The sequence below is a fragment of the Peromyscus maniculatus genome, chromosome 6 (genome assembly GCF_049852395.1).
Source record: "Peromyscus maniculatus bairdii isolate BWxNUB_F1_BW_parent chromosome 6, HU_Pman_BW_mat_3.1, whole genome shotgun sequence".
Classification (NCBI taxonomy): Eukaryota; Metazoa; Chordata; class Mammalia; order Rodentia; family Cricetidae; genus Peromyscus; species Peromyscus maniculatus.
In genome coordinates this window covers 80,172,297-80,187,911 of record NC_134857.1, presented here as the reverse complement: position 1 = coordinate 80,187,911, position 15,615 = coordinate 80,172,297, and the positions used below count along the sequence as shown (strand labels likewise).

General features: G+C 41.5%; 1 protein-coding gene across 3 annotated transcripts in view; it reads right to left on the bottom strand.

Annotated features, from left to right (window-relative positions):
- The window catches only part of Spag17 (sperm associated antigen 17), a 236,522-nt gene that overhangs the window by 184,060 nt on the left and 36,847 nt on the right, over nucleotides 1-15,615 (bottom strand). For all 3 annotated transcript variants that reach the window (XR_013052267.1, XM_076574715.1, XM_076574716.1), the window contains exons 2-3: nucleotides 13,434-13,574; nucleotides 12,761-12,847 (exon numbers count right to left, since the gene is read on the bottom strand). Coding sequence is in view for 2 of the 3 variants with exons in the window: in XM_076574715.1 (XP_076430830.1) it covers nucleotides 12,761-12,847; nucleotides 13,434-13,574 (228 nt within the window). In the remaining variant the exon portion in view is untranslated. The remainder of the gene's footprint in view (nucleotides 1-12,760; nucleotides 12,848-13,433; nucleotides 13,575-15,615) is intronic.

Below are 15,615 nucleotides of genomic sequence, written 5' to 3'. Positions count from 1 at the left end.
AAAAACTGAAGAAAGGAAAGAAAAAAAAAAAAGACCCTGATAACTTCCAAACAGCAAGAGTGAGCACTTGGTCCAAGTAAATGTGAAGTTGAAATGTGAATTTTAACAAAAGGGACCATGAAACAATTTCAGTTTTTATGCATAAGACTTTTATAGGATTGTTTTCCTATGTTTCAACAGGTTAAACTCATAATTTTATTTTTATATGTTTGATATAATATAGAAACAATATTCTAGTTCCCTTATATTATAATGCTATAAATATGGTTTGAGTGCATTTTTAATTTATTTTATTTATATGTAATATCTGTTTTGCCTGAGTGCCTACTTGTGTACCAAGTTCATGTCTGGTGCTCGTGGAGGTCAGAAGAGAAGAGAGCGCTGGTTCCCCCGAGACTGGTGTTATAGATGGATGTGAGCCAGGGTGTGGTTGCTAGGAATTGAATATGGATCCTCTGGAGTAACAGCCAGTGCTCTTAATCACTGAGTCATTTCTCCAGCCCCTTGAGGGTTTTTTTAGGGCTATTTATTTATTTATTTATTTGTGAAATGGATGAATTAATTCAAGCATATATTTGTGTAAGATGCATTCAGTGCCTCTATTATTTACAGTGTATTAAAAACATTTATTTGGTGCCTGGGTGCATGTATGGGTGTGCACCTGCATGTATGTCTACACATGTATGTTGGGACAATGTGTGGTGCTCCGAGGACAGCTTTCAGAGTTCGTTCTGGGTTTCACCATGGGGGTCCTGGTTACTGAGTTCAGGCTGTCGGTATTGGTGACGAGCACATTTTACCTGCTGAGCTGTTTCACCAGCCTGACAGTACTTTCCCAATAGATATAAACACATCTTTACCCATTAGTCAATTCTCCTAGCCCGTATCCATGTTTGGTTTGGTACTTCTTCCCTTTCTTGTAACCAAAGATGGAGCGAAGGGCGAGGGTTAGGGGACTCGAGGCCACACTGCGGGTACATAGAAGCGTGGAAATTGCTGTCACAGCTCAGTCACAGCTGTGCATCCTCTCTCTCCAAGGAAACAAGCCCTTCTGTATCTGTTGTGCTGCATCTTTGAAGGTTTTGGTGTATGTTCTACCCCTCCTTCCCTCCTTGTCCCACTCTCCACTGTCTGGGGGCCATTATTACCCTTTTGGCTGAAAGTTGTGAGCAATCATGAGGTTGGCCACAAGACTCCATGAAGAACAGACTCAATTAGAGCCACGGTTAAAACACAAAACTTTTATGCCAGACTTCCTATGAGGTATTAAAATGTTATGGAATGACAGAAAACAAACACACCGTTTACACCGTTATTAAGTATGCGCTCAGGAGGGCGGAGACCACGATTATCAATTCTGTTTCTGTTACCCTGAACTTGACAGGAACTGTGTCTGTGTGCTGCTTGAGGAGTGGACTGGACGAATGAATACTGTCTATATTCTCCAGTCCGTGCTTAGGCAAGACTGGGAGAGGAGGATGCCAAAGATAACGATGCAAAGGAGGTCACAAGACTCTAGGGCAGTGCCTTTTCACTTTGTTCACCTAGATTACAGCAAAAATTTTCTTTGCATACCAAATGTGTCCATTATGAAACTGTTATATCAAATGTGCAACCAATAGAGCAAGTTGGAAAGGGAAGGATTTCTGAGTCATGCTTGCGGACATGGCCCGTGACTGTTCAGTGGTTGCTAACAATATGCTTCATTAGCCTTAATTAGAATGTTAATTCTCACTGACAAATGATATTCCTACCACTCCTACCTGGCTCACCCTAGGCACACAGGGGGCCAGAAAATGAGAAAGACACTGGAAAACAAACAACTGCCTTTCTTATTGACTTCTCTTGTCGGATAGCTCTAAGACATACCAGACTCAACCTATTCTAAATTATGTTTTCAGCCATTCCCCAAGTTCTCTTTAAAGTTCTCTGTAGCTTGAGGTATGTTTTTCAGCTTCTTGAGGCAGTCTTCGGGAGTCATGCCTGATTTCTCCCTCACCACCTACATAGAGTCAGCAGCCATCTTCCAGTTTGCCTTCCTACATACCTCCCGAACATATATGTTCTCCGTCTTCACTGGCCTCCACAGGCACCCCCAGTTCTCTGTTTGCCTCCTCCCTCCTCCCAAGGTCTCTTCACAAAGCAACTAGAAAGTGCTTTTGAAACATCTCCTTTTCAAAGTCTTCATACCTTTTCCTCTCCTATCAAGTAAAGATGCAAAATCGTCCATAAGATGGCCCTCCCTGCAGTTCCAGCCTCTACCTCCTCCCTCTCTTTATGTTATGGGCATGGTGTCTTCATTTCTCTAATAGCTTTCTGTAACCCCACCACAGTGTTCAGATATGGTATCCCCTGTGCCCAGGGGTTTCTTCCGGTGTCTTCCACCAGTTCCTTTCCTCTCTGTTTGTCCTTATTGTGGTCTGGCTGTGACTGGCTCCTCAAAGGCACATGTGCTGGAAGCTCTGTCCCATTGTGGCAACACTGAGAAGCAATGGAGTCTTGCAAGATATTGGTCCTGGTGGGAAATGCTGTCTGTAAGCCAGAATACAGCTGCTGCTTCGTCGGAGGCGTTTCTTGCTTTCCAGGGAAGTCTCTCAAATGCAGGATACTACAAAAGAATCCATCCCCTCCTCTGAAGGAACCGGTCTCTCCTGCTCCCCTACTAACATCACTCGCACACACACCTTTCTGTTTCTTGGTCACACTGTGATACAGTGTGAGTGCCTTCATCAGGAACAAGTCAGTATCATGCTGATTGGACCTGCTAGTCACTTGAAGAATGGGTCAAATGACTCTCTCCTTATCACAAAGTATCCAGACTCAGGTATTCCATCACAGCAACATTAACTAATCTAGGACTATCTCCAAACTCTCCTCCATTTACAGTATTTTCCACTTTGATCACCTCCAGTTTAAAATAGGTAATTACTTCGATACATAATTGTACACATCTGTTTTGTTTGCTTGTTTGGTTTTTGCTTGATGCCTGCAATTCTTGCTAAAATATAATAAACTCTTGAGGGCAGGGCATTATATCTGTTTTATTCACTAACCATAGAATTGGTTCTTAATAGACCATCACATATTTGTGGAATGCATGGAAAATTAAACATTTTTCTGCATTTTAATGACAGATCTGATTGGATGCTTTGGCCAAAGCTGTGTACCACTTGCACTACCAACCTGTTACCTTTGCTTAAGTCAAGCGTAAGGCATGTCTTAAAAAACAATGTAGCCATAGCTACAAAACTGAAAAAATTGCAAGTTGGTAGTCTTATTTGATTAATTTAACCTTTTATGTGTATGTGTGTGTGTACATGTGTGTGCAGATGCATGCACCCATGCATATAGGCAGAGGCCAGAAGAGAATGTCAGGTGTCCTGTTCTATAACTCTGCACCTTTACTCCCTTAGACAGGGTCTCTAACTGAAGCTGGAGCCAGGCTGCCTCCAATAATCCTGCTGTCTCTTCCCTTCTGCAGTTCTGGAGTTATAGGTGCACATGTGGCCATGCCTGGCTTTTTACATGGAGGCTGGGGATTTGAACTCAAGTCCTCAAACATGGGGGCTGGGGATTTGAATTCAGGACCTCAAACATGGAGGCTGGGGATTGGAACTCATGTCCTCAAACATGGAGGATGGGGATTGAGACTCATGTCCTCAAATATGGAGGCTGGGGATCTGAACTCAGGACCTCATGCTTGTGCATGAGGAACCCATCCTAGTGTTTAATTTTATGTCTGATGCATGTTGAAATAATAAATATTTAATGACTCAAAAACATTTTAACCTCTGAAACCCAAAATGATCTTCCTAGGTATGAATGAATAAATAAACTTTTTGAATGAGTGCGACCCGCCTTCTGCTGGGTATAAGGCAAGCCCTAGGCTATTGGAAAAACTGATGGGTGTTTTTATTGGTGACTGAATGAATAATTTACATTTCCTGGGGTTCAGTTCTCCATTCACACAGTGACAGAGAAAGTGGCTGTTCAGACCCCTGGAGGCCAAAGTTGCCGCTCATATAATATTGTATTCACTCACATTTGTACCTTATGTGGCATGATAAGGAAGTTCATGTGTCAGTCTTCATTTTAGCTGTGAAGATTAGAATAATGGAGTAGTAGGAATGCCCTTTGATCATTAACCTACCTTTAATCTCCTCTTGCTTCGTTAGTGGCTAGCCTACCTTTTAGTACTCACATTCAACTTTGTGGAAAGCCAGTTAAATATTTGCATACCTACCATGTTCATAGCATCACTATCTACAAAGGCCTAGAGGCAAATGAACCTAAGTGTTCATCAATGGCTGGCTGAATAGACAACCAAGTATGGAATAAACATATGATGGAATAATTTCACCCTTAACAAGGAAGGGCATTATTTTATACAATTAATATATACTAATAAAAATAATTACAATAGTAACAATGAATCTCTTAAAAAATAAACAATCAAGGACCTATTATTAACTAGGGCAGAAGACAGATAAATGTGTATGACTCCACTTCTACAAGGTTTCCCAAATTCCTAGACACAGAAGGTAGCCCAATAGTTAGCAGAGGCCCCAGAGGAGGCCTGGGCTGTAGTGGGTGGTGGGTGTGGTGGGTGTGGTGGGTGTGGTGGGTGGTATAATTTACTGATTATAGAGTTTTTGCTCTTTAAGATGGAGATGTAGTTCACAGCACCAAATGTATATTTAACAGGACTCGGCTGTCAACTTAGATATGGTTTGGGTGAGAAATTTTATGTTATGCATTTTTACTGTATCTTTTTTGAAGGCTCATGGCTGCATTTCTTGTACTTTCATGCTCACTCTGCTACAAAATTCCAGCAATTTCTTTGACTTAGAATAGAAATTGTTTTAGAAGCACTAATGATTTGGTGGCTTTCATGGACATTTATTCTGTGACAGGTAACAAGAATTTTCTATTCACTGTCTTATTTAATCATTGCGTCAGCCTTATAAGATCAATATTCTTAGTCACAGGCTTTATAAGGGGAAACTCCAGGTTCTGGCTAAGGTTATAGGTCTGGTAAGTCACAGAGACAAGACTGACCCCAGGTGGTCTGACTTGATCAGTGCCTCTAGCCAGTGGGTCTACGTCTCACCAAGTAAGAAGTGGTGTCTGCAGCTCTCTGCAGTGGTTCAGCATTTCAGACAGAGCCCTGGCCTTCCACACTTTCAACTGAGTTGGATGTAGATTGCCATCATACATAACCTTAAAGATCCCTGTTGCCCCAAACATCAAACTAGCCGCCAGAATGCAGCTAAAACTACTTTATAATTTTATCATAATCATGCTTTCTCTGTGTTTGCCTTGAATCAAAGGAAGATTTTTTTTTAATCAGAGAGCTACTGAGAGATTTAAACCTTAGTCCTTATTTCTTGTATTTATGACACTGTTAATTCATAACTGCTTCCAGAATTTAAACTGTTTTCTGTCACATGTGATACAAGTAAATGATCAGGGTCTTTGGAGTCAACAAATTACTTATTCCAAGTGGCCATTAACTTTCCTTTATTCTTCCTGTTAGCCTCCTGTGGCAGGTAGAAGATGGGATTAGGATCTAACCAATACACACACACAGCTTGGGGTGGATGAAATGCTAGATAAACGGTAACTGATATTGTCACTATTGAAGAACGTGGATTATTCAGTCTTATTAACTACAGGCATGAAATAGTCTTCCTGACTTCTTCAGCAGCATCCATCAGATAGATGCTAGGGCTGTGGAGCATGGTGACCAGAGGACCACACGTGACCAGCAGAATGCTTCTCTTTCTTGTCGCTGATCCACCACTGACATGTCTTAGAAATATTGACTGGATTCCTATCTTGACTGTTCTCCAAACATCATGGCCAGCCACCCAGCCCCTGGGTGGAGTAGGATTCCTGCAGCTGAACCCCAAGTTTCTTGGCACTAACATGTCTCCCTCCTGCCTCTGGACTGATGATTGTCTGCCATGTAGGTATGGTCAGTTGCCCTGGGGTAGAGGAGAGCTGACCAGCAATGGGGGGGGGGGGGGTTGTTGATGCCTTTGCTTAAGTGGTGCTTTTCTTTGAAAACAGAGCTACAGGTCTCTCATCTGAGAGGCAAACATACTTGCGCCCCAGGAGCTCATTCCTAAAGCAATGGAGCTCTGACCTTCTATAGCTCCCTGCCTAGCTCAGACCTGACTTTCTCTGTTGAGCTGCTCCTGCCTCCTTCAGAATACAGGGCCCAAGTTGTTAACACAGTTGACCGTTCTTTTTCTCAACTTGATCAAGTTCACTTGGTTGCAATTTTCATAACCTTCTACTCGGTGAGGCTTCCTAGCACACCTCTTCTCCTCATCCTCCCTTCTTGGAGTGGATGACGGGTCCAACCCCAGATTTTGATGCACTAGCTCTTGAATTGTTTTTATAGTCCCAAAGTGGTACTTACTTGTTACAGCTCAATAGTCCTCAATTTTGTTCCAAGTCTCATTATTTTACATTTATAAATATCAAGTTGGATTAATTGGTTCCAGCTCTCAAAATGTTTCTACCCAGAGGTTACTTTCTGCTGTTTTCATAGTGGTTTTTGAACCCCAGGCCTGGAGTCTGTATGTGGGCCATGTTCTCTAGGTATCCCTGGAAGGCTGATGCAGGACAGAAAAGATGCGCAGGTTCTGGGCCCCACTGTATCCTTTGAAGCCTGTACTGGCCATAATAGCTTCAAAGCATTTCAACAAGTTCCTAGGACATGACCTTCCCCTTTGGAAAAGCAGGCGGGCCAGGCTTGCCGTAATCAAGCGGTACCTTGCTAAGCACCCTTTTGCTCCATCTCCTCCAGCAGTTTTTAATACTTTCCCTACAAGTGAAGTTAAACTAACTGGCCTGTAATTTCCTGGCGTGTCCCTGAGCTCTATGAAATAACGGCATTAGCTTGGCTACTTTCCAGTTCTTCCAGAATGTTTTTGTTTTGCTTTAAAACTCAGGACCGAAAAGGCTGGGGAACGCTTCTCACCCCCCTCCTTCCCTTTGTTTCTTCCATGACATACTGCTCCTGCTGGTCTCAGAACAGCTGCCATTTTAATAACGTCAAATCTCTGAAATGTTTTCACATAGTATTTGTTCCTATCTCTGAAGCATGAGCTTTCTATTTTTCATTTTGACAAGGGCCACCCCACCCTGCTTCCAAAACAAAGGTTTACAACTTTACTGCATGAACTGTTAATTTGAAGCACTGTTTAAGAAATGATTTTCATGCTAGGAATCTAGAACACAGCAGCCTACTGACCTGTAACAAAAGTCTACATTCTTGCAAATGACTGAATCCTTGATGGGGAAGATGTGAGAAATATGTCCACATGCCCAGGAGCCAAGAATCAAAATTATGGAGTGAAGACATCAATGAGGACATACTAACTCAATCCACTAGTGGTGTCTTAAAAATGGACAAAATAAGATCTAAAGACAGAACATTTGTATCTCGTACCTTCTATATTTATATGTGTGTGTGTGTGTGTGTGTGTGTGTCCCACATGTGTGCCAGCTGATTGCAGAGGCCAGAAGAAGGCATCAGATCCCCTGGGGCTAGAGTAGTTATGAGCTGCTCGACACCTGAGGCTACTTGACACCTGGGTGAAACTCAGGTCTTCCAGAAAACACCAGGCAGCCCTAACCACTGACCATCTCTCCAGTCCTCCCACATCTTCCTAGACAGCATTTGTTATATTATTTCCCAAACTAACACCAGCATCTCTTTCAAGTTGTAACATAGAAAAACTCATAAAAATACTTTCATTAAAAATAAAAACAAAACCCTAATTGTATCTTTAATCCCAGTACTTGTGGGAGGCAGAGGCAGGTGGATCTCTGTGAGTTCGAGGCCAGCCTGCTCTACAGAGCTAGTTCCAGGACAGCCAGGGCGATACAGAGAAACCCTGTCTCAAAAGACAAGCAAACAAGCAATAAGAAAAACAAAAAAAACTTAATTGTTAAAAAGGAAAACTTTACTGATAAGATGAGGCAGATTAATATTAATTTGTGGGCATAAAATTGCAGCACATAATACAGTCTTTAGGATTATCTCTGTTTTTTATTGTATAGAAATTGAAAATCGAATCACCAAATAGGGCATAAATCCCCCCCTTTTTTAAAAAAAAAAATAGACAATTTTGTTTTAGTGAATGTTTTACTTTTTGTTTTCGTAAGGACCTAATACGTCTTTTCTAAGGAGACCTTAGATAGTCATTCCAACCTTAGCCTACATGTCACTAGAAACTCATGTCCAGCTGGGCAGGAGAGGTGTGGAACCTGAGATGGTTAAGATGGGAGACTCTGAGTTTAAACACACTGGAGAAATAATCACTGCCTCACCCCAGCTTTGATGTCCTCATTTTTCAGTTATGATGGCAAATCTGGGATTTGTACATCTCTCTTAAGATGTTCACTTACTGTGCATCAGATTTACATGGGCAAGAACCTTTAGATACACACAGGCCACTCTCCTTAAGACATTTTAGCTGGTTTTGAATAACTGGTAATGGTTTACTTTTAATTTATAGTCAGGACTTGGTATATTTGCAAAATATGCCAAGGAAAAAGTCATATTCTCCACATGGGTCATAAATCATAGAGGCACATAAAAAGACCTGGACATGTACACTGAGTAAAGGCAAGTTCTGCTGGAAACTAAAGCATACATTTTCCCAGTATTAAATTATCTTTTTTCTTTTTCTTCTCTCTTTCCCTTTCCCCGCTCCCTCCTCTTTCCTTCCTTTCTTATGTATGTGTGGGTTTTTCCTGCATGTATATATGTGTACCATGAATGTGCTTGGTTCCCACGGAGGTCAGATGAGGTTGTCAGATCCCTTGGAAGTGGAGTTATAGACAGTTGTGAGCAGCTATGTGGGTGGTGAGACTCAGACCCAGCTCCTCTAAGATGACTGCTGAGCTATCTCCCCAACTCTTTAAATGTTTTTTTTTTATAGATTCCTATCTTCATAGTTTTAAAGTGCTATATCCAGAATTTATCCATTCCTATCTAGTGTTTATTGTACTATGGAACTACAGAGGTCGTGCACATTCTTTACGACTGCTCTAGCACTCATTGAAAGTTCTTCCATGTTCATTGAGACTTCTTCCACATTCATTGAAACTTTTCCCACATTCACTGAGACTTCTCCCATGTTCATTGAGACTTCTTCCATATTCATTGAGCTTTTTCCCACATTCACTGAGACTTCTTCCCATTCACTGATACTTCTTCCCCATTCATTTAAACTTCTCCCATAGTCACTGAGATTAGACTTCTCCCACATTCACAGAGACCTCTCTAATTCATGTGGCTCTGTTTCATCTGCTTTCTTTTCCTAAAATACTCTTTTCTATATTTAAATGACAGGATCTACCTTTCTAAATGTCAGGGTCTACCCTCCCAAGTTAGAAAGCATTGAGACTAATTTGATAAAGAGTACAGGGGTCATGGTAAAATGGGAAAACTTGAAGCTATATATTTGCCTTTGGCACAATCTAAATTATTTCAATTTCTTTTTTTCCCTGCCCTGTTATTTCAACTTCTGCCTTCAAACATTCCAGTTAGTGGACTTCCCAGCACCATTTCCGTGTCTGAAAAGGGGAGGGTGTTTATATTTCCTTTTAGATTGGGAAGTGAGTGAATTTTTGTTGTTGTTGTTGCTGCTTTGTTCTAAGAAAGATCAAAATGGCCAAGCCCTTCATTCTTTCTCTCCAGATGCCATTGTCTCCCCCGAACTTCCCTGGCTCCTCCCCACACCCAGCTAATGCTAACCTCATTTTCTTTTAGTTCTCCAGAAACTTCCCTGTCCCTTAAGGACTCCACTGACAATTTTCTGTACTGTGTTATTTACTGGTTTAATGAGTAAATTTTGCTGAATACCTACTGCATGCCAGCCTATGCTTATATGACTTCTTATTTGTCTTGTCTCTAATCCTAGTGCTTTTCAAGCTCCAAATTTTCACAATATGCACATTGCCACCTCCCTGTGCACTGTACAGATAATGCTTGAACAATAACATATGTCCTAATATTCGGCAAAACTTATCAATATATAATATCTATAAATCCACTTTCATGTGAGTTCATATCCTTAAATAGTACTGGGTGTGGAAATGCTGCCATTGTCAATAGATAAGATTATCCCCATCCTCAGTAGTGAGTGGTAATAACAATAAATAATAGCTAGCCCTCCTGAGATTATACATCATGGAGACTGTTCTCTTCCTGTTTCTATATGAGTGCTTGGAGTGGATCCTGGAAGAGTAAAACATGATTTTTCAAAACAAGAAGGTGAATGAACAAATAAATTGTAGCACTGCCTCTGCCTCTGGGGAATTAACATTAGCAGAAATCTAAGCAGGCTTTCAAAGAACTGTGCTTTATAGATAAAGATGCTCATGTATACAGTATCATGGTTAGATGAATTTCTAAAGTTTCAGGGGAAATTACACAATTTCAAATGAGTTCTGTATGTATACAGTGCCAAACCATTCAGATAAAACCCTGAGCAATTCACTCAGGCATGTGGGCCTTGCTTGCCCAGGCATTTCAAGTCTCCATTGAAAAGGTGTAAGGAGGCTCTGACATGGTTTTGCTGCTCATGGATAAACTTCACTGTAGTAGAGTCTTGCTTTAACTGGTGGCTACTAAACAACCACAAGCTAAGAAACTAGGAAGCCAAACAGGTTAACTCTGTTTAAAGCAAGAAAGACTAGGCTCTGGTTTAAGGTCAACAAGCTATCCTACAAGTAGACATGCATATGCCATCATTATGACATTCTTGAACCCTTAATCCAAAATGGAGATCTGAAAGGAAACCAAGACTCATGAACCCCCCCACCCCCCAAGGTCAAGCTACTTTGTTATATATTATTCCTTTTCCCAGTAGCCAAGTGTTCTTGAAAAAGAAAATATAATGCTTCCTGATTACGCTTCTAATGTGTTTGTCCATGGAGGTTTCCTACTCACTACAGACCATGCAAGCAGAAACAGACTCATGAGCAGGCTACCCATGTGGCTCAAAAGTCCAGAGGCCCCAGAAGACTCTGGCTTTTATGGCCACCACTCATAGCGACGTTGCTGCTCCCCACAGGCGTAAATGATACCACTTTGATTCCCATTAGAGGAGGCATCAGGTGAGGGGGTCCCCGAAGAGGCCCTCAGTGAGGAGGGGCTGAGGTCAGAGGTGCAAACGCAATGCTCTCCTCCAGATGTAACCTGTCTTAGGCCAGCACTGACCAGGAGCCCACACTTGCTTTATGTTCTTTGCCATTTTTTTTTTTTTTTTTTTGCTCTGGTGATTGATGGTAATGAATTTCTCTGCCTCCGAGGCCCGATCTCTGGGGTGCTCCACCCTGTCTTCCTTTTTCCTTCTGGAACCATTCAGAAAAGCGAGTGTGGGAGGCTTATTGCCCAAATGCTCCAGTGGAAGAATGTGGGAGAGCCAGATGTGAGAAGGACCTCCCCTGAGTGGAGAATATGCAACCAAGAGTCCCAGCACATGTCGGAGAGGAATGGCTTTCTAACTAAACTCTGGATTTGTAGCATTGTGCTATCCCACATCCAAGTCAAAATGCCTGTCCAGATTAAACGTCAAAACTGCTCTGTTATCATCTCTGTGTTTTACTGAGTATCTTTGAAGAAGAAAGAATCCTTTGGGGGGCCTAATTGATCCCAGGCCTGATACTTGGACATGGATTTCCATGACCACTTCAGAAGAAAAAATTCTGCTATTTTAAATCCAGGTATCACATAATGTTTCAAATGGTGCGCACACATTCAGAACATCGTAAGAAATGATAGGAGGTATGTAATTTGGCTGTGCTAGCAGAGTGAGTGTGCCAAGACCTTGAGAGAGGTGTATCAAGAATTAATGCCAAAACGTTTGCAGTACTGTCAACTATGAAGAACTACAACGAATCTGGCTTGGACAGTAAGTACTCAGGCCATACTAAAGAGGTCACTATGGAATCACACAAGGCCTGGGACATAGAAAAACTCCATTAGTCACAAACAAAATACAGTGCAAACAAGTATTTGTCTTTGAAAAGTCCTTAAATCTTCATGGTTTAGGTCTGCATAGCCATAAAGTAGTGCCTAAAAACTGTAGGTGGTGTTGTAATTATTCACTGGATTTTTATATATCTTGCAAGCCCTAAGTTAGATATTAATGAGGCAGGGTGAGAAGAAATCCTTTCTCACTGAGCCTGAGCTGTAAGCCTTTTGAACAGGTTACACAGGCCGGGCTTTCCTATCAAGCAGCTGCCAGCAATGGAATGCATCGAAAGTTCTACATCGATTAAAGTGAGGTGTAAAATGTGTACAAAATTCACTAGCTGATGGAAAATAATTCCAGCTGTGGCTTTTTTCTTATACAAGAAGCTCTTTCTTATTCCTTTCAAGGACCTAACACTAATAATGGCTCCCTTTAATACCATCACACATTCAATAATTATCATGGAAGGATACAGCCCAGTGTTTTGGTATATAACTGCTCATGATTTGGGCTTTTTAATTGGGAACAATGATAGTATAAATAAACCAGGTAAATTTATTCTAAAAGCTGTGTTGTGTGCATGCGTGTGTGTGTGTGTGTGTGTGTGTGTGTGTGTGTGCACTATAAGGAACAAACATACCCAATTGAGAGTAAAATATACTTTAAAAAGATTGAATTAAAAAAATTAAAAGCTTCATACTGGATGCTTTTATTTCTAAACAATACAAAAAGTCTCTCTGACAGATCCAGCCACTCACCTCGTAATATAACGGCAAACTGCCACTCGTGGGTTTTTTCCCCTTTTTAGCTGAAGCAACTCCAGCAAGAGCTTGTATTTCATTGATCTGTAAGACAGTTGAATTAACTTCTCATGAATGAACGATCTACTCAAGGAACACACAGATCTGTGAAACTTTCAAATACCTCCATGATTTAAATTAGGCCATCAGGCAACTGAGCAAGAAAGCAGCAGTCACCACATAGACGCGGTACTTACGACCCCAAGGTAGCTGCGGGTCCCTGCAGGGGTGGACGTCTCCCGACAGCCCTTCTCTGTAGCCCGCAGCCTTCTGACTTGAGCCAGCTAGCATTCTCTAGAGACTCCCTTTTCCAATTAGTCATGTGTTTTCCTTATTTAGTCTACTCTTTTATTATTATCTAACCTTATACTAAGTAATTCCTCAGAGAACTTAGCACTGTGTCTGGGATGGTTGCAGAAATCTTTGTCAAAGGAATGAAGTTTGAATGGAGTGCATTAACGAAAAGGTTAGTTCTTTCAGATTAAATATTTTAAGTTGACTGTAGATTGTAAATGTCTATTGAGAGTCATCCACCATAAATAACGAAGCAGTCCAAGACATGATCATTGTTGCATACTCTAAAATCTCAATCCCTGACTTTGGAGGTGCTGAGGCAGGAAGAGGCAGGTACCTGCTGGAGAATGTCTTGCCATGACACCATACTGAAGAGTCTACGCTGAGGGACTTGGACAGCCAGGTCCAGGGCATGAATGAGAAGATCATCCTCAATCCGGTTCCCAACCACGAAAGCAATGGAGGCCTTCCAATCATTCTGTTACAAGAGCAGACAGAATTAAATGCTAAGTGTTCTTTACTGGGTCAAAGGCTCCCACTGAAAACCGAGATAGCTTCCCTATAAATCTTACTTTAAGGACAGGGTTGACCTTGAAGTACGTGCAGGTTTTTGACCAAAGTAGCCACAAGGCGGCAGTATTGTGCCAAATTTCATGGAACTTGGCTAAAATCAATTTTCTTGAGAAACCAGGAAAACCATTTCTGAAGGTAGTAAAATGCTGTTGTTTCCTCCTCCCATGCCCCCCCCCCAAAAGTTGGTGTTTGCAATCAATTTGTCATTCTCGTGCTATAAATATACATTAAAATGCAGTCTCAAAGCATAATCATTGCTTCATTTCCCGCTCCTTTCTCCAGACAGTGACTCTGAATAGTGCTACCTTTACAAAAGAAATTCAAGCAGTCATTGCTGAAGGTTGGGTGACACTGAGTGAGTTACTAGTGAGAACCAGAACACACTTTCTCCTCTTACTGTAAACAAGAACTTTGTGACTGCTGATTCACAAAAGGAGCCTTTCCACGTCTTGGAAAAAGGCTAACATCTTATACTTGGACATAGAATTTTGATCCAAACAATTTAAAGAAACAAATTACTAAAGACAAGGCTTTCATTCTGTAATTCCTTTATCTCCATTTATTATCATTTCTATTGGAAAAGGTAGTTCTCTGGGAGAATGGGTGGAATTCTATGCATTTACCACCGGCCCTCACTACCTCCTGGTGTTTGAAAGGAGACCCATTTCTGCTGCTGAACCAAACCGGCTCATGGGGAGGCAGGACAAGCATGCATGACAAAGACAGTAGGGAGAAGGGATGAGTATCAGGGAGGGCACCCCAGCCACATGATCTCCCCAGGCCTCTCCGTCCTCATGTATAAAATAAGAAAGTTGGGCATGACAGTGTCTAAGTTTAGCAGTTCTCAACCTGTATGTTGTGACCCCTTTGGGGGAAGGGGTTCAGCAGCAGAAATGGGCCTCCTTTCAAACACCAGGGGGTCACCATCATAAATAATCAGATATTTATATTATGATTCAAAACAAACAGTAGCAAAACTGCAGCTATGAAGTAGCAGCAAAATAATTTTATGCCTAGGGATCACCACCACATGATGAAATGTATTAGAGGGTCACAGCATTAGGAAAATTGAGAACTACTTGCTCTAGCTACTTCTAGGAGACTGACAGCTGTGGAATAGAACCTGCTCTTGGTGGATGCCAAAATAATGTCTAAGAAGACTGGAAAACTTCATGCAGTTTTTTTGTGAAATGTGCAGTTTGGTGTGACACTCTCTGGACTCTGCTCTGCTCACAGTCAGGCTGACATCAGAAGCAGAATCGAAGTGTGAGGAGAGGCAGGGTCATTCTTTCTTACCATCGAATAGGAGACGTCTGCGGTGTTTTCCATGGAAACTTACCACATGACAAGATCCACCCAGTGTCCAGTGTCATCAGGAAAACAAAGCCACATGTGGGAATATAAAACTGTATGCATTTCTTACCGAGAATGTGTTATGTTTGTGTGCGTGCAGGTAGGCATGACTTTGTTTTAACTCTGTTACTGATTTTAAAACATTCTTTTTGGATGGTAATTTGATGTATAAAGAGAGAGCATGTAATTTTTTTTTTTAATGTTCTGGTTCTAAAAATTAAGTATGGGGGTTGGGGATTTAGCTCAGTGGCGCAAGGCCCTGGGTTCCGTCCTCAGCTCCAAACAAACAAACAAACAAACAAACAAAAAACCAAAAAACAACAACAAAAAATTAAGTATGGTATTTTAACAAATTGTTTAGAAAAGAGTTTCATCGCCACTACTGACCTTCCTTGCACTGGATACCATTGTTACCCTCCTGTACTCTCATCATAGCTGCATCTATAGTGAGAGCGGGGTGGGGGTGGGGGTGGGGGCTCTTCCATTCTCACAAATAAGTACTCGCCTTTCCTGGGTAGGTGGTACATTAAAGTTCCAAGGCTGAAAACTACTACCCCCTTCTCTCTTTTTCTCCTGGAAGTTTCTTTGTCGAT